The sequence below is a fragment of the Salvelinus namaycush genome, chromosome 6, assembly GCF_016432855.1.
Source record: "Salvelinus namaycush isolate Seneca chromosome 6, SaNama_1.0, whole genome shotgun sequence".
NCBI lineage: Eukaryota > Metazoa > Chordata > Actinopteri > Salmoniformes > Salmonidae > Salvelinus > Salvelinus namaycush.
The window spans coordinates 35729440-35755543 of NC_052312.1; the positions used below are offsets into that span (position 1 = coordinate 35729440).

Below are 26104 nucleotides of genomic sequence, written 5' to 3' on the forward strand. Positions count from 1 at the left end.
GCAGTGAATATTGCTACCTTACAGCCTAGTGCTCAACCAGGAGAGCCAAGGAGATGGATCTTGTGTGTTTCCCTCCCTCCTTCCTACTGGCAGTTTGTCAAGTGAAGTTCAAGGCCATGTGTCCCGTCAGCTGTAAGAAGCATAGACCATCCGCCTTGACCTGACTCACTACAGGCATAGGGAAATAGCATCACTCTATTGTCAACAATGATTTATCTACAGTATATGCTATCGGGTTGACACTGTGCTCACTGAAGGGGGAAGGTATAGGGGGTGTTTCTTGACATACATTTTTTTTGCCAACCACCCACAGTGACAGTCTATCATTCTAAGTCAAGGGGGGATACCAAGTGCAGTAAGAGAGAAGGCTATACAAAACAAAAACAAAAACAAAAGACAAAAATGCTTAAGAGCCATGCCTGGTTTTTAATCCTGGCGTGTTAAGTACTTTGAGTCAAAGGTCACAGTGCAGGAAGTGTTGGAATTTTCTCAGTGGCGTTAAGGTGCCAGCAGCCAAGGACAGCAGGCTGCACGAAACTGGGCCTCTGTTTCAGAGGATGGATAAATGTCATGTAACAATGTCAAGTGCTCTGCAGTTTTACTCTGGAATTTGACATGGGTATGAATGTATTATGTAACAGGTACTTTAGTTCTGTTCAGGCGATCATGAGGAGACAATGCGAGTGACGCTTGTGGTTAGGATCACACTGGCTATTCAACTGCACACAGAGGTGATGTTCTATTTAATCTCTCTCTCTCATACAAGCATACTGCGTAAAACTGAAAATGTTTAAATCCTATTTAATACCGATTATTTTCTGTATAGGCCAAGATTACATTTCAACTATATGGGCTACCATCTGTTTTGACCACACACACACACTGCGAAAGCAGGCATTCCTGTGGGCTGTCCTCTGATCAGTTCTGGCAGACCCTCTGATTCCAGAGTAATTTCAGCAATGACATGTGGGCTGGGGAACACTTGTGACAGATATGAGGAAGATATGGTCTCTAGTTTAGATAACCAAAAGATTGACAGTGAGTGCACAGAAAGGTTATGATACAGTGTTGTCATGTTCACTGTAAAAAGTCAACTTGGGCTGTCAAAGACTTGTTTTAACGTGTTTATTTGATATGTTGATGTGCATTGGTAGACTACATAAGGTTTCCCAAGTACCATGCCCTGTAGCCAAGATGTTATTGATGCATGCTAAATACACTAATTGTTCAGAATCATTCTACCGCAAATATTGCATGTTTTCAGTAAGATAATTGTCAGCATCTAGTTAGCAACGCGTTGCATTTCTAGGCAATAGTGGTTATAGTTTTTTTGCAAGAGAGCTACACTCAACTACATTCATTAATGGGACGTCGTGGGACATTCTTGCCCTGCGCCCCTCCCTGTAACCCAGTGCGCAGACTCATCACACTTCGCTGTCAGCGCAAGGCATACTGACAGTATGGCGGCAGGATACAGCAGGAAGGATGCTTCTGTTGCCCGTGATGTGTCTTTCGCCAACAGAATCTGAATGGAATATCGACGGTAAAGGGAAAGGATACCGCAATAAAGGCCTGTCTCCGTGAACTCCGAGATGGCCAGGCTCGCCGACTACTTCGTGGTGGTCGGTTACGACCTCGATAAGAGAGGTGAGTTTTGGGCTAGCTATTTTCTTAAGTGCTAGCTAGCTAATGCTGGCGTATTAGCCGCGGTTCAGCCCTAGTAAACAGGAGGAGGCGGAGGAAAGGGAGGCTGGGACGGGCCGGGACAAAACGGCGTCCCACAGCTGTGGGGTGTCTTATACGGCAGGGCACTGAACTACAAATCGCGGATGTCAAAGGCCTCTCGTCTGGTGTCATTTCAAACCACGAGGAAAGAGTTTGAGTGAATGTCTGCATTCCATTTTTTTTTGCTGTCATTCGTCATTTTCATAGTCATATCTAGCTAACGAATAACTGAAGTGAAATTGCAAGCTAACTAGCTTGGTGAAGGATTCTTGTTAGCTTGCTAGCTAACGACGTGTTGGCGGCGTTGGTTAGAGTAGACCTCTAGTTAATACGGATTTATTAAATCAACTTGTTTAACTAAAGCAAACCATTTTCTGTCACCTCTCGCCAAGCTAACACGAATGAGCTAGTAAAGCAAACGTCACACATTCGTGTCGAGATTTTACATGATGAGGTCGAAATTAAAAGGACCAGTTGGTCATTCTGAGAAGCAAAACAGATCTTTGCTTGATAAGCGTACTATTTTTACTGCCAATGCTTGTGAACAACTAACGTATGGTTTAGAAATGAAAGTATTGTTGGTTGTTTTCTCGGTCTCTTTTTGTTTGTGGACTAACCTAGAATGCCTTTGCCCCTCCCCAAGCCACTTGAACCAGAGCGGCCGGAACGGAGCCCAGTAGATGCTCAGTTTTCTTCCTGTTGTGTTGTTTCGGGCGCTGAGCGTTTGGGACTGTTATCTGACGCTCCCCCCGGTTTGTGCGGTGTCCTAGATCTGTGCGGTATAATGGCCTGTAAACCATGAAATATTAAAGCCGCTTTATCCGATTAATATATTAAGCTATTTGGAAACTTGTAACGTCTTTTATTTATAGAATGGATTCTGTTAATGACTTATTTAGATGGAGCATGCATTAACATAGTAGCATGACAAGTCCTCTGCGTCTAAAATCAAGCAATAACTGGCTTGTGTACTTATTTCTTGGTTGGAAAATTGAGGTTGGACAATGAACATTTTGTTTTTCTTTGCATACATTTAATGCATGTCTGTCTTTGAAGGGGGCCAATCCCTGCAAGGTTGAGTGGCAGGATGTTATGATGTGGACGTTGCAGAATTGACTGCAGAATGTCTCTCCTTCCTGTATCTACCCTGCTGTTCTTGCTGCTGAATGCAGACTAGGCCTGTAAAGCATCTGGGAAGCAGACAGTAAAACCCCAAGCGCTGAGGTGATCAAGGAGAAACGAGGCCTCCGTACCCAATAAAGAAACAAGACTCAGGGATTATGATTTGTCTGTCGTTGAAACCCTTTTACAGCAGCCCAATGCCTAATATATACATGCATAGTAAATAACTTGCTGCAACATATGCATCTGACATTTTATTCTTTAAAGTATGCATTTTACTTTTCAGCAACACTAGCTTATTTTAGTCTTACCCCCTGTTCCTGAACACTGACCCCATACTCATTACCTAAAGAGGATATCCACTCTTCTGCAATCAGATCGATACTCCAGTTTGATACTCTTTATTCTATTAGGCTGATGCATGCTCCCAGGGGCAATGACATTGTCTTCTGACATCATTCTCGCATACCAGAGAAAGCTTGGTGCTCTCTGACATTTTGACAGAGCTGTTGTCCTGCCATGTCCTGAAAGCACAGGTGTGGAGGTGTGGCTTCATCTGTGTTTTGACTGACACACATTTACACAGTCCTGGAATGTTTCACAACTGCTGACTAACAGGTTGGGTGTGTGAGCGCATCTGTGTTTGCAAGTTACTTCCACCGTCTGAGTTGTTGAAACATCACTGTATTTCTAGAGAAGATGCTTCCTGGGTGATTACATCATCAACATAACATTCAGTGATGGAGAAAAGCTTTTACCTGCATACACCCATTATTTTAATTGTATGTGACCACGCTTAGAATTAGAGTTGACAGTGTACAACGTAAAGCATTCATCAGTTGAATTATTAGAAGAGGATATCCAGAGAAACAAAACCTCTCTGCACCCTGTGGGGCAGGTTTTGCTACTGTACTGTTTACAGTCAATGTTGTGGTTGTAGGGCACGCCCCTGCCCTGATGACCACTGCCAACAGCTCCCATTCACACACCCCATTAGTCACTAAGGTGTCAGGTAGCCTGATAGTTGTGCTCAACCCAAACTCTCATGATCAGATAGACTTCACATGGGGAGCCAAGATGGCCAGGGTGTGGTCAGCCTGACTGGGGTTTCTTGTGTAGCTCTGTTTTGACAGCCGTCCCCTTTTGTGCTGAGAACACTGCGGCGAATCGGATACTCCGTCCGCGGGACTCCCGGCCCAAACAGGAAATAGGAGGGAGGACTCTTGGGAGATATGTTTAGAGCGAGAATCCAGATTGTCCCTCTGTTGTGTGTCTGTGTTCTATGAAAACTGGGGGGTGTTCTCATGTGGGTGCGGAGCTGTATGTAATTTTGTAGAAGCCAAGGGCCTCATTCCATGATCAGCCGCAACACACACTGCTCTCTGTTCTGACCCCTTTTCTACCTCCCTCCCAGGCAGTTGGAGGAGTGTTACTGTTTGTGTATGCAGCAGTGGGGGACTAGACAGAATGCACAGCAGTTGTTTTTCACCCAGGAGTGACAACTCTGGCACAGTGAGAGAGCCTGGACCAGAGCTCAGCACTGTGACTCCGCTCCCTTTACAACAGCATGCAGCCCAGCTAGAGGTACACAGATCTGTATAGAGGAGAGAAGCATGAAGAATGCCACCTACTGTAGTGTTGTCCAATTCATTATAAAACGAAATACCTATCAGCGACAAGTGAGCAGCATTCTTGTCATTGACAGCCAGGAGATTCACCCACTGCTTCTTTAGGTCAGGTGCATAGATATGCCTATGTTTTGCTGGACGATTTGAATTAGCTTTACATTTAGAGACCGCCAGAGTGAGACTGAAACACCACAACAACCAATGCAGCGGAAAAGGACACGAGAGAGAGAGGAGTGCTAGGATCTTGCCAGCACTCCTCTCGTCTCGATCTGTGGGCTACCACTTCCTCCCTGGTTCTAGAGCAGGCCAGGGTGCAGCCACTCAGGACCTCCAGAAATAGACTTCACAATCTGTCTTTCATAGGGGACGGGGGTGCTGCTGGAAGGGGGACAGAGCTCTGTGTGTGTGTGTGTGTGTGTGTGTGTCGGAATGTCTCTACCATGGGACTCGTCATGCCATGGTATCTTGGTAACGTTACTGCTTCCCTGTCTGTTAGGCTGTAAACGGACACTGCTTGTCTCAGTGTGAAGCTATACTGAATACTGGCTGGTCTGGTGTCTCTCAGGGCTTGTGCCGGATACTTCTCTCCCTGCAGACATGATGTAAAGTGACTCTCTGGTCCCTGCTCTGACCTGGATGTAAGCCTACTGCTCTTCTAGTGAAGGACTTTTGTTTATGTCCCTGCCCCAGCCCGGGGCTGTGTGTGCGTGTGACTGTTTCATCGCTGTCTGTCTGCTGTAATGAATGCTCCTTATTCAGGAGGCAGACGAGTGCCCCAGGGCCCTGCAGCCTGACCTCAGTGACCCACTTCTAGAAGCTAGTGATGGGGATAAAAATGGATACAGTTACATATTGCATATATACATATTGCCAGGTTGCAGTTGCAAATGAGAACTTGTTCTCAACTAGCCTACCTGGTTAAATAAAGGTGAAATAAAATAAAAATATTGGGAAATTATTTGACGATACATCGTATTGCTTTTCAAATTTCACAATATTATTTTTGCGCTAGTAGGCTGTACCTGCACCAATACTCCAGTATTTTTCCTTCATAGCTTGTTCTCAATCTTCTTTTTAAATAGGGAGTCAATTGTTTAGAATCGCATTACATATTGTATTGGCACCTAAATATTGTGATACTATTCTATCGTCAGGTCCCTGGCAATTCCCAGCCCTGCTTTGCTTTGATGGTCTTCCATGGAATTTGGAGAATTTATCCCCCTCACCCTTCCTCTCCTCCTGCCGTTACCCCCTCAGGGCAGGACTGGGGCAATCCTGTTCCCAGTCAGCCTGGGATTAGAGGAGTAATCGTTCCAATCCCCCCCAGGGTATATCAGCGGTGGTACTAGATTGTCTGTTAGGCCAGTACAGTTTATCTATGATCAAGACCCCCCCCCCCCCCCCCCCCCCTTCATCGTTGCCATCAAAGAAAGGAATTATAATCTGGTGTCCCACTGTGTTTGGCCTAATCCCGCACACAGCATCTGATTCGTTGAAAGGAACAGAGGAAGCAATGCTGATTGGTCCTGGGCAGGAAAAGGTTGCTCCTGATTGGATGGTTATTCATCTCTGGTGAATGGATGATTACATAAAAAAAAAAAAAAGGTGTTTAACAGTTGTCAACCCCACCCCCTTCCCTCTCCCAGGGAAAGCTGTTTGATTTCTGGGTTCCATATTATTACTGTGTGTTCACCCCCCACCCTGCTGTTTTTAGTATGCACCCGTCCTTGTAGGTCACTCCAGATATGATTGTCTATTAGTATGCAAATGTATGTGTTCCTCAAAGTGTGGTCCACTGTCTCTTTTGTCTGTGTCTCTGTACCTGTCTGTACTAGGCAGCATTTTCCAGTAGCGCCGGCCGTCGGCTAATCAGCCGGTTACAGACTCATTTTCAGCCGTCTGTTTGTGCGTTTGTCCGTACGTTAGTCACACGTGATAGCTGACAGCGTTGACACGATTTTGACGAAACTTGGTGAATGATGCGTCTTTCCATAGAGATATGGCATTTACAAAATTAAACTCATTTGCCAGATGGTGGCGCTATAACGATATTGAAAATGCAAACTTTGAAAGGTCACACCCTGTTGGACCTAAAGTCATGAAATTTGGTACAGATGTCCTTCTCCTCACAAGGAACAAATTTATCCCAATGTCCCATAAGGTCCGCCATTATGGTTCAGAATTTCTTGTAAAACACTTAAAACACTACTCTTCTGGCACCTAATGACTGATCTGCACCTAACTTGATATGTGGCATCTATGGACAAAGGTCTCTCGACGCAATATTTTCCAGACTAGTACCTAATGAATGATGCATCATGCCATAGAGATTTGTCATTTACCAAATTACAAGGATTGTCCCGAAAGGGGCCGTTGCATCATTCGTGGGGGACGACCTGTTTACTGTTGGCTCTGTATTAAGTAGGCTACTTTTTCATTTAAGTTTCAATTCTCTGGTCCGTCAAACCATCGCCTGCTAGAATGAAAGATCTGCATCTTCTAGTGATCTATTGATAGGATAGGCGCCTGTCAGTCACAAAGCGAGCGATGACAGGGAAATGCAGTCTTTTCTTTCTTGCCTCCTGGTACAATTTGTGTGTGCTGCGTTTGGTTGCAGTCAAATTTCTTTACACAGAGGAGGGAGAGAGCATGATGCTCGTGAATTTGCACGTCCCCATGTAATGTAAGCGGTAATGATGAGAGAAGTGACTATGCACGTGGATAGGTATATGCCCACAAAAAACCACTTAGCACCTCGAGTGATGGAGTAGCCACTATTAACCACGAAAAATGGGTGATGTAGGCGAAAACAGTGGCAGTGATAGCCATGGAGAAAAAAAACAGCTTCCAATGAAGAAATTATCGATTTAAAAGGGTTAAACTGTTTCAGTAATTTGGAAGTGGTTATGTTTTTTGAAGTCCGACAGAGAGCAGAGCAATGTTCGGTGCAAATTGTGCCGTAGACAGGTGGCTACGAAGTCTGGTAATATGACAAACCTTTTTCAACATCTGAAGCAAAATCACTCTTTGGAACATGCAGGAAGTTTGAGTTTGCGCCATGGTATTTATAAACGCCCCTCAAGCACCAGCCAATCTAGGGATGTTTGCCCGAAGCAATCAACACTTACAGCGTTTATGCCCTACAAGCAAACATCGAAAAGACAAAGACATCACAAATGCTATTATGCATCGCATTGGACATGCTACCAATCAGCACAGTCGAAAAGGAAGGTTTCAAGATGCTTATAAATTTAATTGACCCCGGGTATGTGCTCCCTGGCCGCAAACATGGAACAATTTTCCTTTAAAGTATAATTTTATGTGTAACTCAAATAATTATAAAACAATGTAACCTTTATTTAACTAGGCAAGTTAGTTAAGAACAACTTCTTATTTACAATGACGGCCTATCGGGGAACAGTGGGTTAACTGCCTTGTTCAGGGGTAGAGGACAGATTTTTACCTTGTCAGCTCAGGGATTCGATCTTGCATCCTTTCGGTTACTGGCCCAACGCTAATTATCGTTATCGAATGAAAAAATATATAGATATCTTGATCATTTATTTGCCATATCGCCCAGCCCTATAGTTACATATCGCAATATTGTTATGGATGCTATATCGTGCCCTTCGTCACCACAAACGACTTCACATCGTAGACCTCAATACAATAGAATTGTGAGAATTGCAATACATATCGCATCGGCACCTATTTAGTGATAATATCGTATCGTGAGGTCCCTGGCAATTCCTAGCCCTAGTGAGTGAATCTTCTATCCCTCAGTTGACTTGCTTTAAGTGAAGTGTAGGGAGAGGGGTTTGATTGCTGTAAATCTATTGTTTGAATTTTCTGAGCCACCCACCCCTGTCCCACTCATTGGGAGACTACTGCATGGTCATTAAGCCATAGGCCTTCTGTCTGTTGTGGTCAATCTCCGTGGTCAATGCCCTGTGTAACAGATCTCCCCATAGTCGCTCTGTTCTCTGTTAATTTAGGGCTAGGCGTCCTGTGAGCGGAACACCTGTCGACAACTTCTGGGGAAATTGGAGGGCGCACAATTCAAATAAATAATCATTTTTATGGGTATTAAACATCTTGGTACATACAAGTGTCTTATATCGGTTAAAAGCTTAGATTCTTGTTAATCTAACTGCTTTGTCCGATTTACAATAGGCTTTACAGTGAAAGCATGCCAATGCGATTGTTTGAGGACGGCGGCCCACATCAAAGTATTTTTCAACCAGCACAGGCTTCGTAAAATCACAAATGGCGATGAAATATTTACTTACTTTTTGAAAATCTTCCTCTGATTTGCAATGCCACGGGTCCCAGCTACAACATGCACGGTCGTTTTGTTAGATAAAATTCTAATTTATATCCCAAAAGGTCTGTTTAGTTGGCGCCATGGATTTGAGTAATCCACTCGTTCAACATGCAGAGAAAGGAATCCAAAAAGATACCGCTAAACTTTGTTAACCTCTCTGGCGCAGGCGTTCTGCTAGCGACCCACCTCGACAACATCTGGTGAAATTGCAGAGCGCCAAATTCAAAATACAGAAATAGTCATAATAAACATTCATAAAAAATACAAGTGTTATACATCGGTTTAAAGATTAACTTCTTGTTAATCCAGCCGCTTTGTCAGATTTCAAAAAGGCTTTACGGCGAAAGCATACCATGCGATTATCTGAGGACAGCGCCCCACTTACAAAAGCATACAAACATTTTACAACCAAGTAAAGGAATTACAAAAGTCAGAAATAGCGATAAAATTAATCACTTACCTTTGAAGATCTTCATATGGTTGCAGTCACGAGTCCCAGCTACACAAATGTTAGTTGTGTTGATAAAGTCCCTCTTTATATACCAAAAACTCAGTATTGTTGGTGCGTTTTGTTCAGTAATCCACTGGCTCAAAGGCGGTCAAAACATGCAGACGAATACATCCTAATAGTACCGGTAAAGTTCGTCGAAACATGTCAAACGATGTTTATAATTAATCCTCAGGTTGTCAATTGTCTAAATATTCTATAATATTTCAACCGGACAATAGCGTATTCAATAGAAAGGAAAAACAACGAAGGGCGCACACTCGGTCATGCGCGCAAACCAGCTCTGCATTCTTCCTCAGTCCACTGACAGAAAGGTCTCATTCTTCTTGATTTTTCAGAAAACAAGCCTGAAACAATGTCTAAAGACTGTTGACATCTAGTCGAAGCCATAGGAACTGCAATCTGGGTCCTAACCCATTAGATACTCTATAGGCATTCAATTGAAAAGATCCCACTTCCTGGATGGATTTTCTTCAGGTTTTTGCCTACCATATCAGTTCTGTTATACTCACAGACATTATTTTAACAGTTTTGGAAACTTTAGAGTGTTTTCTATCCAAATCTACCATATGCATTATATGCATATCCTAGCTTCTGGGCCTGAGTAACAGGCAGTTTACTTTGGGCACGCTTCTCATCCAGATGTCTAAATACTGCCCCCAAGCCATAAGAAGTTAAAACAAGTCAAAATACATTTATATTTAGTCCTCAGGTACCCTAAAATGTAATTAAACTATAATATTTCATACTAAAAGAAGTATGTTCAATAGAAAAGCTAAATTAGCAAGTGCGCATCCTCTTTGTCGGCGCGCACAAGACTGATTTCCAACTCTGACTCCCTGTACCAAAACTCAAAATTCTTCCTTGTTTGGGAAGAAACAAGCCTGAAACCTTGAACAAAGACTATTGACATCTAGTGGAAGCCATAGGAATTGCAATCTGGGAGCTGGAATTGCATAGGACCCATAGCTTTCCAATGAAAGAGCATGGGCTCTTAAAAAAACTAAATAAAATTCTGTTTTTTTTGGGGGGGGGGGTTTTATCCTACCATATCAATTGTGTTATAGTCTCATACATTATTGTAACATTTCTACAAACTTCAAAGTGTTTTATATCCAATGGTGCGATTTATATGCATATTCTGGCTTCTGGGCCTGAGTAACAAACAGTTTACTATGGGCACGTCAGTCAGACAGGAAGTGGAGGAAAAATAGACCCTAGCCTGAAGTTTTAAAGACCGCACCAATAAATATTTAAATTTATTAAACTTCAAAGACATTGAAAATCCATCCCGTCACTTTTTCAAAATACCTTGGTATAGGGTATATACGGTATTCCGCCCTAGCCTAGTTGATGATCCCTGCTCTAGAAGTCACTGACCACTTCAGGCCAAAGAACTGTATGCTATTGCCGTTAGCATAGCACTGTGCTAACATGCTGAAGAGTGTCACTGATTAAAGTTGGAGATATGTGCATCCTTTCCCCCCCTAGTCTGTCTGCATACAGCTGTGATGTAAATGTGATATCTGGGCAACTCTAGTTTAGTAGCTTGTCACCTAACAGACTGTGCTGCTGCTGCTGGCTGGCCAGGAGTGTGTTGTGCGTGAGTAGTTCAATGTGTGTGTGTGCCATGCTCCACAAGGAATGTGATGCTTAAGAACTGTTGCAAGATCAGTTCTCCCCAAACCTGACCCCGTCCAAGATAAGTGAAAGCCAAAACACTCTTTCTAGACCAGGGCACTAAGGGCTTTGAGGCAGGGCAGGTAGATACTGTAGGCTGCTGTATTTCCATACTGGTAATGTAGAAAAGACAGGGGATGAAATGGAGAGGTCTGATATAGAGGTCGACCGATTAATCGGAATGGCCGATTAATCGGGGCCAATTTCAAGTTTTCATAACAATCGGAAATCGGTATTTTTGGGCGCCGATTTGCCAAATTATTATTATTATTATTATTTATTTTTTTACACCTTTATTCACTCTTTATTTAACTAGGCAAGTCAGTTAAGAACACATTCTTATTTTCAATGACGGCCTAGGAACGTTCTGCCTCGTTCAGGGGCAGAACGACAGATTTTTAACCTTGTCAGCTCGGGGGATCCAATCTTGCAACCTTACAGTTAACTAGTCCAATGCTCTAACACTGATTACATTGCACTCCACGAGGAGCCTGCCTGTGCCGCGAATGCAGTAAGCTAAGGTAAATTGCTAGCTAGCATTAAACTTATCTTATAAAAAACAATCAATCAATGACTGTCATTGCTCCAATATGTACTTAACCATAAACATCAATGCCTTTCTTAAAATCAATACACAAGTATATATTTTTTAAACCTGCATATTTAGCTAAAAGAAATCCAGGTTAGCAGGCAATATTAACCAGGTGAAATTGTCATTTCTCTTGCGTTCTTTGCACGCAGAGTCAGGGTATATGCAACAGTTTGGGCCGCCTGGCTCTTTGCGAACTAATTTGCCAGAATTTTTCGTAATTATGACAACATTGAAGGTTGTGCAATGTAACAGGAATATTTAGACTCGGGATGCCACCCGTTAGATAAAATACGGAACGGAATAAACGTTTTGTTTTCGAGGGGATAGTTTCCGGATTAGTCAAAGGTATATGGTTTAGAGAGAAATAGTCGACGCGTTATAATTCCTGTAATAACTTGCGGCTGAACTTGACAGGGGTTCCTTCGTTATTTTACCGTTCATGTCTTCCATAGAGAATGTCTTGATCTACTTCAAATAAGGTCTGTGTTTCGTGCAGGCTTAAACCGCCTCAACGTTTTGATACCCGTGTAAATCTCACTAGGATAAGGTAACGTTTGTCAACATATTTTCATAAATCCACTCTACAATTTTTTTTTATCTTCGCTTATATTTAGCCAATCAGAGTTACCTTGTCCAATGGATATCTACACAGTTATAAAATTGGCAAGGTGGTGTAAGCCTACATGAAACAGACCTTATTTTAAGTGAATCTAAAAATATCCTATGGAATAAATGAAGGAACCGCTTTTCAGATTTTGCTAGAAGGTGTCATGGGAATTATGACTTGCACTTTGGTCGTCAATTCTTACCATGCCCATTATTAAAATAGGATTTCCTGCATATAGAAATGACAGTTTTTTGTTTTCAACATTCATCACAGGTAACTTAAACTCTATTTTTATTCAAACATTTGAGAGTATTTGTCTCCTAAGCAGACTCTTCAGTATCATTGTCACTTCAGAGCTGTGTGTGTGTGTATTTATGTATTATATTAAGTTAAAATAAGTGTTCATTGTTCATTCAGTAATGTTGCAGTTGTCATTATTACAAAAATATATGTGTGTGTGTGTGTGTGTATGATAATTAAAATAAAAAATCTGCCGATTAATCGGTATCGGCTTTTTTTGTCCTCCAATAATCGGTATCGGCGTTGAAAAATCATAATCGGTCGACCTCTAGTCTGATACAGAACAGGCAGTTTGGTATTAGAAAAAAAGTCTGACCTCTGACTTCACAGTGCTTAGATTCATTGGAAAGTTCACACGTGTATGTGTGGGTGGACATTGCCAGAAAGTAGTAGAGTAGGAGGAGAAGGAAACAGACCGCAGAGACAAGCGCAGACGACTGCAAAGGAACTGAGTACATTTTTTTAAAAGTATGTTTATTCGTCGACCATATTTGGAGGTGAACAGTGACCTTTTTTTGCTGCAAAACAAAAAGGGAGAAGTTAAAGCGAAGACTTGTTGGCCACATCTCTCTTGTCTGAATGGTACCATGTACTATGTAGTGCACTACTTTTGACCAGGACGTACATTTTGGGTTGCCTACATAGGGTGCCATTTGGGACACAGCCTCTCTCTCTCGCTCTTTCTCTCTTTTTCTCTTTCTTTCTCTTTCTCTTTCTCTTGCTCTTGCTCTTTCTCTCTTTCTCTTTCTCAGAGTTTAGTATTTCCTCTCATTGAAAGGCTGTGTTTTTGGTTTGGGGAGGGGGCTATAAGTTTAGCAGGAAGGATGTGTTTGTTGAAGAGTTTTTTTGCACAAAGAAAATGACCCTCATGTTCACCATGGCAATGGCGGTTTCCCCCTTTTGGTCTGTCTGCAAGCCAGTGTTGGTTGCTACTAGAGACCACTTTAAAATGGATTGGGTTAATCTTTTTTTGCCTAGTGATAATATTTTTTCCTGCTGTCTACTATTTTCAAGTTCTGAAAATGAAACGTTAGACATTTGGATTCTATTTATTTATTGCCATACTCTCCAGTGACCAGTCACATTGCATCCCATCCAGTGTCTCTGAGCCAAGTAGAGGTCTGGGCCTGTACTGCTGCTTTTAATCAGAGAGAGTGACTCACACTCATTCATATTAGACATCAACACCGTGTGTGTGTGCAGCATAGAGAGAGGACAGTGTGAGTGGGTGTGGTGATAGGCTTGAAAATGATATCATGGTGTTTATGTGTGTTGAGTATACTGTGTGCGAGGGAGAAAGAGTGCATTGTGCATCGGGCCTGTAATGGATCCACTTCTCTGGCCATGTGTGGTTTGGCCTCAGGAGCCTGAAAAATGCAGAGCTGCACAGTGCAGTAACCATGTCACGCTAACCTTGTTAGTGTCCTGCTGTCTTTTTTTTTATCAGGTAGAAACATATTTGATCATGGTGAAACTATGAAGATTAGATAAAAATAATGACCTATGTGCTAAGGATAAGGGATGTAATGTGAAGGCAGGCACCAGAGCAGCTCCTCTCCTGTCACCATGCAGACAGTGTGCTAATTTAACCTGTCAGTTGCAGTAACCATGGTAACCAGCTGTCATATCATGGTGGTTTGGAGACGAAAGCGAGAAGTTGTTGTCTGTTCTGATGCCAAGAACACAACACACACAGAGAGCCGTTATCAGCCTGCCATCAAATCTAATTTGATTGGTCAATCACATTTAGTAGATGTTATCGCGGGTGTAGCGAAATGCTTACGTTCCTAGCTCCAATAGTGCAGTAATACCCTTAACTCTCCATCCAAGACCATTATCATTTTCAGTCTACAGCCAGTCACTATTCCAACTGTATATCCTCCAAGATCACTCGGTGTTTGTCACTGGCTCTATGGTCATCTAAGACAGGGTTTCCCAAACTCAGTCCTAGGCCCCCCCCCTTGCACATTTTGGCTTTTGCCCTAGCACTACACAGCTGATTCAAATAACCAACTCATCATCAAGCTTTGATTAATTGACTCAGCTGTGTGGTGCTAGGGCCCCAGGACCGAGTTTGGGAAACCCTGATCTAAGGCCGCCATCTCAGCACCTTGTCAGCATAGGACCCCTTCCCAACTTCAACTCTGACCCTGCTTCACCAGTTTCTTACCTTTCACCTTTCTCCACCTTTCTACCCCCTTCCTCTCTTTCTCCACCTCCAGTAGTTTTTACCCAACAGCAGGTCCCGCTGATAGTAGTGTGTCTGACATTCCCTCACGTTGCCCGGCTCAGTTCACATTCCAGTCACGCTCCAGTCTGAATGCTCTGCAAGGAAACCCTGCTCTTACATCAGACTCTGTTACTTCGTCACCCAGGAGACAACTAAAGTCTAGTCTACCTGACTGTCCACGTTGGCCCAGACTCACTCTGCTGAGGTTTCACTGTTGATAAGCTCACATAGTTGTGCCTGAGCCAAGACAATCAGGGTCTCTCACCGTATCTAATTTAGGCCCAAGAGCCCAGTTTTGAGAGTTCCTGCCTGTAACAGACCTGATTCAATGAATCAACTGGGCTTTTGATGATTAGTTTAATCAGTTGTGTTAGTGCAATGCTGGAACAAAAGCCTGCACAGTCCCTGTGGGTACCCTGGAGTTAGCACCAGGAATGAGAACTCAGGTTACTATGGTCTCTATACAGGCGATCTCCATGTCAGCTTTCTTTCTAAGGGTGAGGTCTAAAGAACTTAGAACTATGGTCAGGGCTGCTACCAACACGTCAGGTGTCGAGTGGCTACTTCTACCTTGTGATGCTAGGGGAAGCATTACAGTACTGTCTAGTGGCTACTTCTACCTTGTGATGCTAGGGGAAGCGCTACAATACTGTCTGAGACATTTCCTCTTCTCTGGAAGAGCAGAACCACCCGGTCAACACCTAACATCCGCTAACTTCCTCACCTTGTGACCACGGACCAAAATAAACATTGCCTGCTTATAGTTTCACTGCACCTCCACTGTGTCACTGGGCCTCTCGCAGGGGGGACCTACTGATCAATGGCCTGCAAACCTCACTCATGAAAATATCTGCATGTTAAAAGTTCACCAGGCATAGGCCTAACTTTAATGTTGACATGCTGCTGCCAACTGCCTCTCCAGAACTGTAGCTATGATTCATATTTCAAATCATCATTTTGTTTGTGTTTGCAGTTAGCACCCTCTCTGTAAATGTTGATAGTGCCTCCAGGGCCTAAGGCCTAGGGCCTGTTCTTTTCCCATCAACCATACTCTAAATGGTTCAACTTTCACCTACAGGGAGAATTAACTAAGGCTTATGCAAGGGCTCCTACTTGTGCCACCGCTCACCAAAAATGTAGGTTTTGAGAACAACAGTTGCAAAATCATAGGTAAATGCCAAAACCAATAGCAACAGCCACTTTAAAGGGGTAATCTGCAGTTGCTACATTTTTTGATTAATAAATGAATGATATACTTAGTACTAGAGGTCGACCGATTCATCGGAATGGCCGATTAATTAGGGCCGATTCAAAGTTTTCATACATTCATTTAACTAGGAAAATTGTCACTTCTCTTGAGTCAGGGTATATGCAGCAGTTTGGGCCGCCTGGCTAGTTGCAAACTGTTTGAGAACTATTTCTTCCTAACAAAGACAGCCAACTTCGCCAAACGGGGGATGATTTAACAAAGCGCATTTGCGAAAAAAGCACAATCGTTGCATGAATGTACCTAACCATAAACATCAATGACTTTCTTAAAATCAATACACAGAAGTATATATTTTTAAACCTGCATATTTAGCTAAAAGAAATCCAGGTTAGTGGGCAATATTAACAAGGTGAAATTGTGTCACTTCTCTTGCGTTCATTGCACGCAGAGTCAGGGTATATGCAACAGTTTGGGCCGCCTGGCTCGTTGCAAACTAATTTGCCAGACTTTTACATAATTATGACATAACATTGAAGGTTGTGCAATGTAACAGGAATATTTAGACTTATGGATGCCACCCGTTAGATAAAATACGGAACGGTTCCGTATTTCACTGAAAGAATAAACGTTTTTGTTTTTGAGATGATGATAGTTTCCGGATTTGACCGTATTAATGACCTAAGTCTCGTATTTCTCTGTGTTATTATATTATAATTAAGTCTATGATTTGATAGAGCAGTCTGACTGAGTGGTGGTAGGCAGCAGCTAGCTCGTAAGCATTAATTCAAACAGCACTTTTGTGCGTATTGCCAGCAGCTCTTCGCAATGCTTCAAGCATTGAGCTGTTTATGACTTCAAGCCTATCAACTCCCGAGATTAGGCTGGTGTAACTGATGTGAAATGGCTAGCTAGTTAGTGGGGTGCGCGCTAATAGCGTTTCAAACATCACTCGGTCTGAGACTTGGAGTAGTTGTTCCCCTTGCTCTGCATGGGTAACGCTGCTTCAAGGGTGGCTGTTGTCGATGTGTTCCTGGTTCGAGCCCAGGTAGGAACGAGGAGAGGACACGGAAGCTATACTGTTACACTGGCAATACAAAAGTGCCTATAAGAACATCCAATAGTCAAAGGTATATGAAATACAAATCGTATAGAGAGAAATAGTCCTATAATTCCTATAATAACTACAACCTAAAACTCCTTACCTGGGAATATTGAAGACTCATGTTAAAAGAAACCACCAGCTTTCATATGTTCTCATGTTCTGAGCAAGGAACTTAAACATTAGCTTTCTTACATGGCACTAGTACCAATTGATTCTTGAAGAATGTAACTTATAAAAGCCTCAAACTTAGTTAAACTGTCATACCCCATCAGAACCCCAAATATAAGCTGGTTTTATGCCAATGTTTGTAAACAAAGTTAAACACTATATAGCCTCAACATGGTTGTAACTATAATGTTGATATCACAGATGGTCAGTCCTTGCATCCATATCTCTGTCTATGAAATTGAGAGCGGTTGCATTTTTTCAGCCCCATCCCGCGTATTTTTACCGAAAACACTATTGTTTCAACTGCTGGTTGTCACTGTAAGGCAAACAGTAATGTTTAATCATTTATCTGACCGTCATTGACATTGCTCTAGTACCCGGTGCCACCCTGTGCTGGCCAAGCCTGGTACACCTTTGTAGCACAGAACTTTCTAGGGACCAGGTCCCTTTGAATGTTTTAGACTTGCAGACAGTTGCCTGCCTATTGTTTCCTGGTTATGTACACTACCGTTCAAAAGTTTGGGGTCACTTAGAAATGTCCTTGTTTTTGAAAGAAAAGCAAAAAATGTGTCTATTAAAATTACATCAAATTGATCAGAAATAGTGTCGACATTGTTAATGTTGTAAATGACTATTGTAGCTGGAAACAGCAGATTTTTATGGAATATCTACATAGGCATACAGAGGCCCATTATCAGCAACCATCACTCCTGTGTTCCAATGGCACGTTGTGTTAGCTAATCCAAGTTTATCGTTTTAAAAGGCTAATTGATCATTAGAAAACCCTTTTGCAATTATGTTATCACAGCTGAAAATTGTTGTTCTGATTAAAGAAGCAATAAAACTGACCTTCTTTAGACTAGTTGAGTATCTGGAGCATCAGCGTTTGTGGGTTCGATTACAGGCTCAAAATGGCCAGCAACAAAGTACTTTCTTCTGTAACTCGTCAGTCTATTCTTCTTCTGAGAAATGAAGGCTATTCCATGCGAGAAATTGGCAAGAAACTGAAGATCTCGTACAACGCTGTGTACTACTCCCTTCACAGAACAGCGCAAACTGTCTCTAACCAGAATGGAAAGAGTGAGAGGCCCGGTGCACAACTGAGCAAGAGGACAAGTACATTAGAGTGTCTAGTTTTAGAAACAGACACCTCACAAGTCCTCAACTGGCAGCTTCGTTAAATACACTGCTCAAAAAAATAAAGGGAACACTTAAACAACACAATGTAACTCCAAGTCAATCACACTTCTGTAAAATCAAACTGTCCACTTAGGAAGCAACACTGATTGACAATACATTTCACATGCTGTTGTGCAAATGGAATAGACAACAGGTGGAAATTATAGGCAATTAGCAAGACACCCCCAATAAAGGAGTGGTTCTGCAGGTGGTGACCACAGACCACTTCTCAGTTCCTATGCTTCCTGGCTGATGTTTTGGTCACTTTTGAATGCTGGCGGTGCTTTCACTCTAGTGGTAGCATGAGACGGAGTCTACAACCCACACAAGTGGCTCAGGTAGTGCAGCTCATCCAGGATGGCACATCAATGCGAGCTGTGGCAAGAAGGTTTGCTGTGTCTGTCAGCGTAGTGTCCAGAGCATGGAGGCGCTACCAGGAGACAGGCCAGTACATCAGGAGACGTGGAGGAGGCCGTAGGAGGGCAACAACCCAGCAGCAGGACCGCTACCTCCGTCGTTGTGCAAGGAGGAGCACTGCCAGAGCCCTGCAAAATGACCTCCAGCAGGCCACAAATGTGCATATGTCTGCTCAAACGGTCAGAAACAGACTCCATGAGGGTGGTATGAGGGCCCGACGTCCACAGGTGGGGGTTGTGCTTACAGCCCAACACCGTGCAGGACGTTTGGCATTTGCCAGAGAACACCAAGATTGGCAAATTCGCCACTGGCGCCCTGTGCTCTTCACAGATGAAAGCAGGTTCACACTGAGCACATGTGACAGACGTGACAGAGTCTGGAGACGCCGTGGAGAACGTTCTGCTGCCTGCAACATCCTCCAGCATGACCGGTTTGGCGGTGGGTCAGTCATGGTGTGGGGTGGCATTTCTTTGGGGGGCCGCACAGCCCTCCATGTGCTCGCCAGAGGTAGCCTGACTGCCATTAGGTACCGAGATGAGATCCTCATATCCCTTGTGAGACCATATGCTGGTGCGGTTGGCCCTGGGTTCCTCCTAATGCAAGACAATGCTAGACCTCATGTGGCTGGAGTGTGTCAGCAGTTCCTGCAAGAGGAAGGCATTGATGCTATGGACTGGCCCGCCCGTTCCCCAGACATGAATCCAATTGAGCACATCTGGGACATCATGTCTCGCTCCATCCACCAACGCCACGTTGCACCACAGACTGTCCAGGAGTTGGCGGATGCTTTAGTCCAGGTCTGGGAGGAGATCCCTCAGGAGACCATTCGCCACCTCATCAGGAGCATGCCCAGGCGTTGTAGGGAGGTCATACAGGCACGTGGAGGCCACACACACACTACTGAGCCTCATTTTGACTTGTTTTAACCTTTACCGAACCTCAACCCCGGATCCGGGATCACCCCCCACCCCCCCCACACTGATTAGCATCGCTAGCATAGCGTCACAATTAAATAGTAGCATCTAAATATCATTAAATCACAAGTCCAAGACACCAAATGAAAGATACAGATCTTGTGAATAAAGCCACCATTTCAGATTTTTAAAATGTTTTACAGGGAAGACAAAATATGTAAATCTATTAGCTAACCACGTTAGCAAAAGACAGCACTTTCCTAACTCCATCAGTTTCTTACTCCATCAGGTGCTATCACCAATTCGGCCAAATAAAGATATTGATAGCCACTAACCAAGAAAAAACCTCATCAGATGACAGTCTGATAACATATTTATTGTATAGGATAGGTTTTGTTAGAAAAATGTGCATATTTCAGGTATAAATCCTAGTTTACAATTGCACCCACCATCACAACTCGACTAGAATAAATACACAGAGCAACGTGTATTACCTAATTACTAATCATAAAACATTTCTTAAAAATACACAACTCACAGCAATGGAAAGACACAGATCTTGTGAATTCAGACAATATTTCAGATTTTCTAAGTGTTTTACAGCGAAAACACAATACATCGTTATATTAGCATACCACATATGCAAACGTTACCCGACCATTGATTCAAGCCAAAGAGAGCGATATCGTTATCATCGCCAAAATATATTAATTTTTTCACTAACCTTCTCAGAATTCTTCCGATGACACTCCTGTAACATCATATTACAACATACATATAGAGTTTGTTCGAAAATGTGCATATTTAGCCACAAACAACCGTGGTTATACAATGACAATACTAGCAAAACTAGCCTGAAAATGTCGGACGCCATCTTTCACAGTGATCTTGTCTCATGGATAACTATTCATAAACTTGACTAAAAAAATATAAGTTGGACAGCTATCGAAAGACAAATTAGTTCTTAATGCAATCGCTGAATTACATTTCTAAAATTATCCTTACTGTGCAATACAGGGTTCGCCAAGCGAAGCTATACCAAACAAAATGGCGGAATATGCGTTTAAAATTTTTCGACAGAACAACGATTTATCATCTTAAATATTTCTTACTATGAGGTGATCTTCCATCAGAATCTTGGGCAATGTATCCTTTCTTGGGTCTAATCTTCTTTTGGTCGAAAGATGTCCTCTGTCCGTCGAAATGCCCACTAACGTTCGACCGGGACCCCGAAACGTGCCCAGCTCTTGGATGGGCGTCACATAGAACTGCCTCAAAATCGCACTAAACGGATATAAATTGCTATAAAACGGTTTAAATTAACTACCTTATGATGTTTTTAACACCAATAACGAGTAAAAACATGACCGGCGATATATAAGTGGCTAAACCAAAGCTTGGAAAGAGAGGAGGTCCAACGTCCATCCTGCGTCAGGCGCAGGGAGCAAAGGGACGGTACATCCGGTCTTTGCCGTTTTATACAGGCACTGATTGCGCAATCGACTCCATTCAAATTGTCACCACTTACTGACATCTAGAGGAAGGCGTGGGCAGTGTTTGTATCCTCATAGGATTTACAGGGACTTTAAAACTGATCTGGAACCAGAGGCCAAGATTTCTGAAATTTCACACACTGGGAGGAAAAGTGCTGTAGAATGAGTTCTGTTCCACTCAGAGACATAATTCAAACGGCTATAGAAACTAGAGAGTGTTTTCTATCCAATAATAACAATAATATGCATATTGTACGAGCAAGAATTGAGTACTAGGCAGTTTAATCTGGAGAGCAAATTATGCTAATGCGAAACAGCACCCCCTATAGTGGCAAGAAGTTATTAAGGACATTACATCAAAGTTGGATCAGCCTGTAGTGTGGTTTTCCACTTTAATTTTGAGTGTGACTCCAAATCCAGACCTCCATGGGTTGATAAATTTGATTTCCATTGATAATTTTTGTGTGATTTTGTTGTCAGCACATTCAACTATGTAAAGAAAAAAGAATTTAATAAGAATATTTCATTCATTCAGATCTAGGATGTGTTATTTTAGTGTTCCCTTTATTTTTTTGAGCAGTGTAGTACCCGCAAAACACCAGTCTCAACCTCAAACGTGAAGAGGCGACTCCGGGATGAAGCTGCCAGTTGAGGACTTGAGGTGTCTGTTTCTAAAACTAGACACGCTAATGTACTTGTCCTCTTGCGCAGTTGTGCACCGAATATCTACCTATGTAGATATTCCGTTTTAAAAATCAGCTGTTTCCAGCTACAAGAGTCAATTACAACCATAACAATGTCTACACTGTATTTCTGATCAATTTGATGTTTTTTTAATGGACTAAAAATGTGCTTTTCTTTCAAAAACAAGGACATTTCTAAGTGACCCAAATGTTTTGAACGGTAGTGTATATTGTCATGGTAAGCTCTGTTGTCCAGTACATAGAGACTATTGTTATGACAACCATGTTTATTTGAACAGTGGTTTGTTTTTGTGCAGTGGGTGTGTGCATACCTGCTCTTCCATGATTCTCTATGCAATACTAAAGTGAAAGGCCTCTTTAAAAAAATATTTTTTTAGGTGGAAGTGAAGGAGCCAATGACTTGAGTGTTGTAAAGTGTTTAAAAGCGGTGATATCCCACAGAGACAGAACCAGCAGCAGAGAGGAGATCCATTAGCAATACCTCTGAAACACTATAAGCATCCCTAAACGTGTGTGTGTGGTCGGTCCTCCATGCCATGTATTAATGGAAATCCTAAGAGCCTGTTCTGTTTCGCTGACTCGGCAACATAAATATCCTGGAATGGCACCTGGGAATGTTGGAACCGGAGTGAGACTTTAGTATTCCCCCATCAGCACTCAGGGAGTAAAGGAAAGTCAGCTTGAGTGTCCCGTTCCAGGTGGCTGGCTGAGCACACAGCCACTGACAATTCATCACATGGTCTCTGATAGGTTGAGGGAGAGTGGGGAAGGGAAATAAGAAGAGAGAGTATGATGGAAAGGAGGAGGAGAGACACTGGAAGTGATGGGTAGGATGACTCAGGTACACTGACAGAATGTGAGTGTAGGAATGTGTGCTACTGACTAACAGTGTACTTTCCACCAGACGCGGTGTCGGCAGGAGAATTTCGGGGGGACCTTAATTAACAATATGCAAACAATGTGTGTTTAGCTTTTCTATGCTTCAGATGTACAATGACAAGGGCGCGTTGCACATGCCCATAAGGCCACTAATGCCATCATACTGTGGGCCTATGGCTGACAGCCCTGACTATTATGTTGCTATCACAGGAGGTTGGTGGCACCTTAATTGGGGAGGTTGGGCTCGTGGTAATGACTGGAGCAGAATGGGTGGAATGCTACCATACATCAAACACATGGTTTGCAGGTGTTTGATGCCATTTCATTAGCTCCGTTCTCCCCTCAGCAGCCTGTTGTGGTTCCTGTTGACTCTGTCGGTCTTCATAATTTTCCCCTCTAGGGGAAATAATGACCTCCCGTAAAATCTAACTAGCTAGTAGACTACTCTCTCCCTTTCTGACAGCTGTAGAGGCAAATCCGTTCAACCTCCTCCATGCCTGTTATCTACACATGCATTTGCAGCATGTGTTTTTAATTTACAATGAAAAACACATCAAGATAACAAGCTAAAAGAAGTTAGCTAGCTGATGATATTTATCTTAGCTATACAGTATGTCAGGTTGGCTATCTAGCTAGCACCTCATTGGCCTAAACACAGTGGCCTGCTGTAGCCAGCTAGCTACTAGGTGACATTCTGTTAGCTGTCTGAAAAGCGCCTAAGAAAACACATCACACCGAAGTGTGGTGTGCTGTTTGGCTGCCACAAATGTTTGCTTGCTGACTACACAGTGTGTTTAAGGGACCACCCGCCTGGGCATCTGACTGCTGCCATTACTGTCCGTTTTGCAAATAATAGCCGCCACTTTGTTCATAAGTGCTAAGTACTCTCGACCCGGCAAACACTTGCATTGTGTCTGTGCCTTAAGGCAGACTCCTTCCCTCAGCTCTGCTTGGTAATATCACCTTTACCAGATGCAGGATGTCCTGCACCCTGGCTTTGTACTCAGTGCCATAAACCAGCACTCTTATCTCTGCTATATAGCCAAGTTAACGTTATTCATTGTGTATTTATTCCTTGTGTTTTTTTAATGGGGGGTAGATCAGCTTTAATATTGCAGATTGTGGCTTTATTCCTTCTGTTACTATTTTTCTACTATTTTTCTTGTTTCTCTGCATTGTTGGGAAGGGCCCGTAAGGAAGCATTTCACTGTTAGTCGACACCTGTTTACGAAGCATGTGACAAATACAATTTAGATTTTTCTCTATCCACCCCAATCACTGCCCAAGGCTGATAGCATATCTCAACCTAGTGGCAGAGGACTCATTCTGCCAGGGTGTGTACCTGACTGTCTGTTATGGTAACTGCAGTCTATTGTGAAACGTTATTATTATCAAAGGTAATTCTAGGTTACTGTAAGTTTGTTGTGGTGTTATCATTTCATTTATTTATAACAGTAAAGGGGGTTTGTATGGAGGGGAAATGTTACTCCTGGGCCCAGTTACTCCATTTCCACTGAAGATTTCCACTGGTGTTTTACTAAAAAGCCTCAGACTTTTGTGTGCCCACCTCAAGATTACCGTGGTGTTTAACCAAAAACAGCCCGGCTCCTGGGACTCACTGGGCTAAAAACAGCCTGGCTCCTGGGACTCACTGGGCTAAAAACAGTCCGGCTCCTGGGACTCACTGGGCCAAAAACCTCCCGCTTCCTGGGACTCGCTGGGCCAAAAGCCTGGCTCCTGGGACTCACTGGGCCAAAAACAGCCCGGCTCCTGGGACTCACTGGGCCATGGCCTCAGTGGATCTGCTCTGACTTGGGGCCAAGGAAGCCCTAGCTATGTAAATACAATTTCCCTAGTATACCATCAGGATGTCTGCATTAGTGTAACACTGGTGTTGCAGTCAAAAAGTAGCACCACCAGAATTCACATAGGTGATGTGTCACTGTCTACGTACCACGTTACGATTGACTCATATATCTAATTCATCTGAGTTTGTTTTAAGCGCGATCTTGCAAATGTCTGTATCGCAAGATCGAGTATTATAATTTTCTTCTTGCTTTTAGGTACGCGTATGTCCGCTTGTTCACGTTGTCTTTTTGGTCTTGTTTCCTTCACTCCTTCTGCTCTGACTGTGCGCCTTTCTATTTACACACCAAGCCCCTCCCCCTCACTCTGCCACTCACAACAACAAAGATGAAAGATCCTCTAACAACAAGGCTATTTGCTTTTGAGATCCTCCACTGGCTGTTTGCATTTGAGGTTTTGTCGAACAGAATCAGTCATATGGACACTGAAACACATTTAGACACTATTTTACTATAAAAGACGACAACCCCTCTAATTGCTTGAAAAGCAGACCCTACTAAAACGGGAGTTTCTGATTCTGGAAAATGAATGCTCAGTTTCTGTCTCACGCGGGTACCGCAAGCAGCATTTTAGCCATAGACTGTTATACCATCTGCCTAGTCTGTGTTTTTTAAATATGCATGAGGATAAAAAAACGATTATATTAGGAATTGGCAACTCGTTCTCATTCTGAGAAATAAGGTAGGCCACTTTATTTCAACATCTGAACAAAGTGGACTGTTCAAACATTTGGAGATGGACAGAAGGGTATGTTCATAACAAATCAACTGTAACCTTGTTAGCTAGCAAATAGATCCAAGTTTGCAAGACTTTATATATAAAGATAAGCTGGCTACTCACTAACACGTGGGCTTGTGTTGAGAGATTGTTTGAGACATAATTATCTATAATGCCTACTACAAAAAGTTGGTCATTATTAGTGAATGTACATTATGCATGGTTCTGGTTAAATTAGTAACAAGTGCATTTTCATAGACTTGAAAGCCAGATCAGTGACTATTGCAAAAAAAACATGTTTAAACAATTTTGATAAAATAATGACATTATTTGTGAGTTTTTTTTGGTTGTGGAAGGCCAGCTTGCCACCAAGATCAGGCACCCGGCCCGCCACAAGGAGTTGCTAGAGCGCGATGGTACAAGGAAATCCAAATCATGGGTCTCCAGGTCACGGCCGGCTCTGACACAGCCGGGGATAGAACCCGGGTCTGTAGTGATGCCACAAGCACTACAATGCAGTGCCTTAGACCACGGGAGGCCTCTATACACGGTTTACAAAACATTATGAACACCTGTTCTTTCCATGACATAGACTGACCAGGTGAATCCAGGTGAAAGCTATGATCCCTTATTGATGTCACTTGTTAAATCTACTTCAATCAGTGTAGATGAAGGGGAGGAGACAGGTTAAAGAATACTTTTTAAGCCTTGAGACAATTGAGACATGGATTGTGTGTGT

General features: G+C 42.8%; 1 protein-coding gene across 1 annotated transcript in view; it reads left to right on the plus strand.

Annotated features, from left to right (window-relative positions):
* The first annotated feature begins 1465 nt into the window (after nucleotides 1-1465).
* sbf1 (SET binding factor 1) overlaps nucleotides 1466-26104 on the plus strand; it is an 84909-nt gene continuing 60270 nt past the window's right edge. The window contains exon 1 of the mRNA XM_038996433.1: nucleotides 1466-1647. Coding sequence (XP_038852361.1) covers nucleotides 1593-1647 — 55 coding nt within the window. The 5' untranslated portion in view covers nucleotides 1466-1592. The remainder of the gene's footprint in view (nucleotides 1648-26104) is intronic.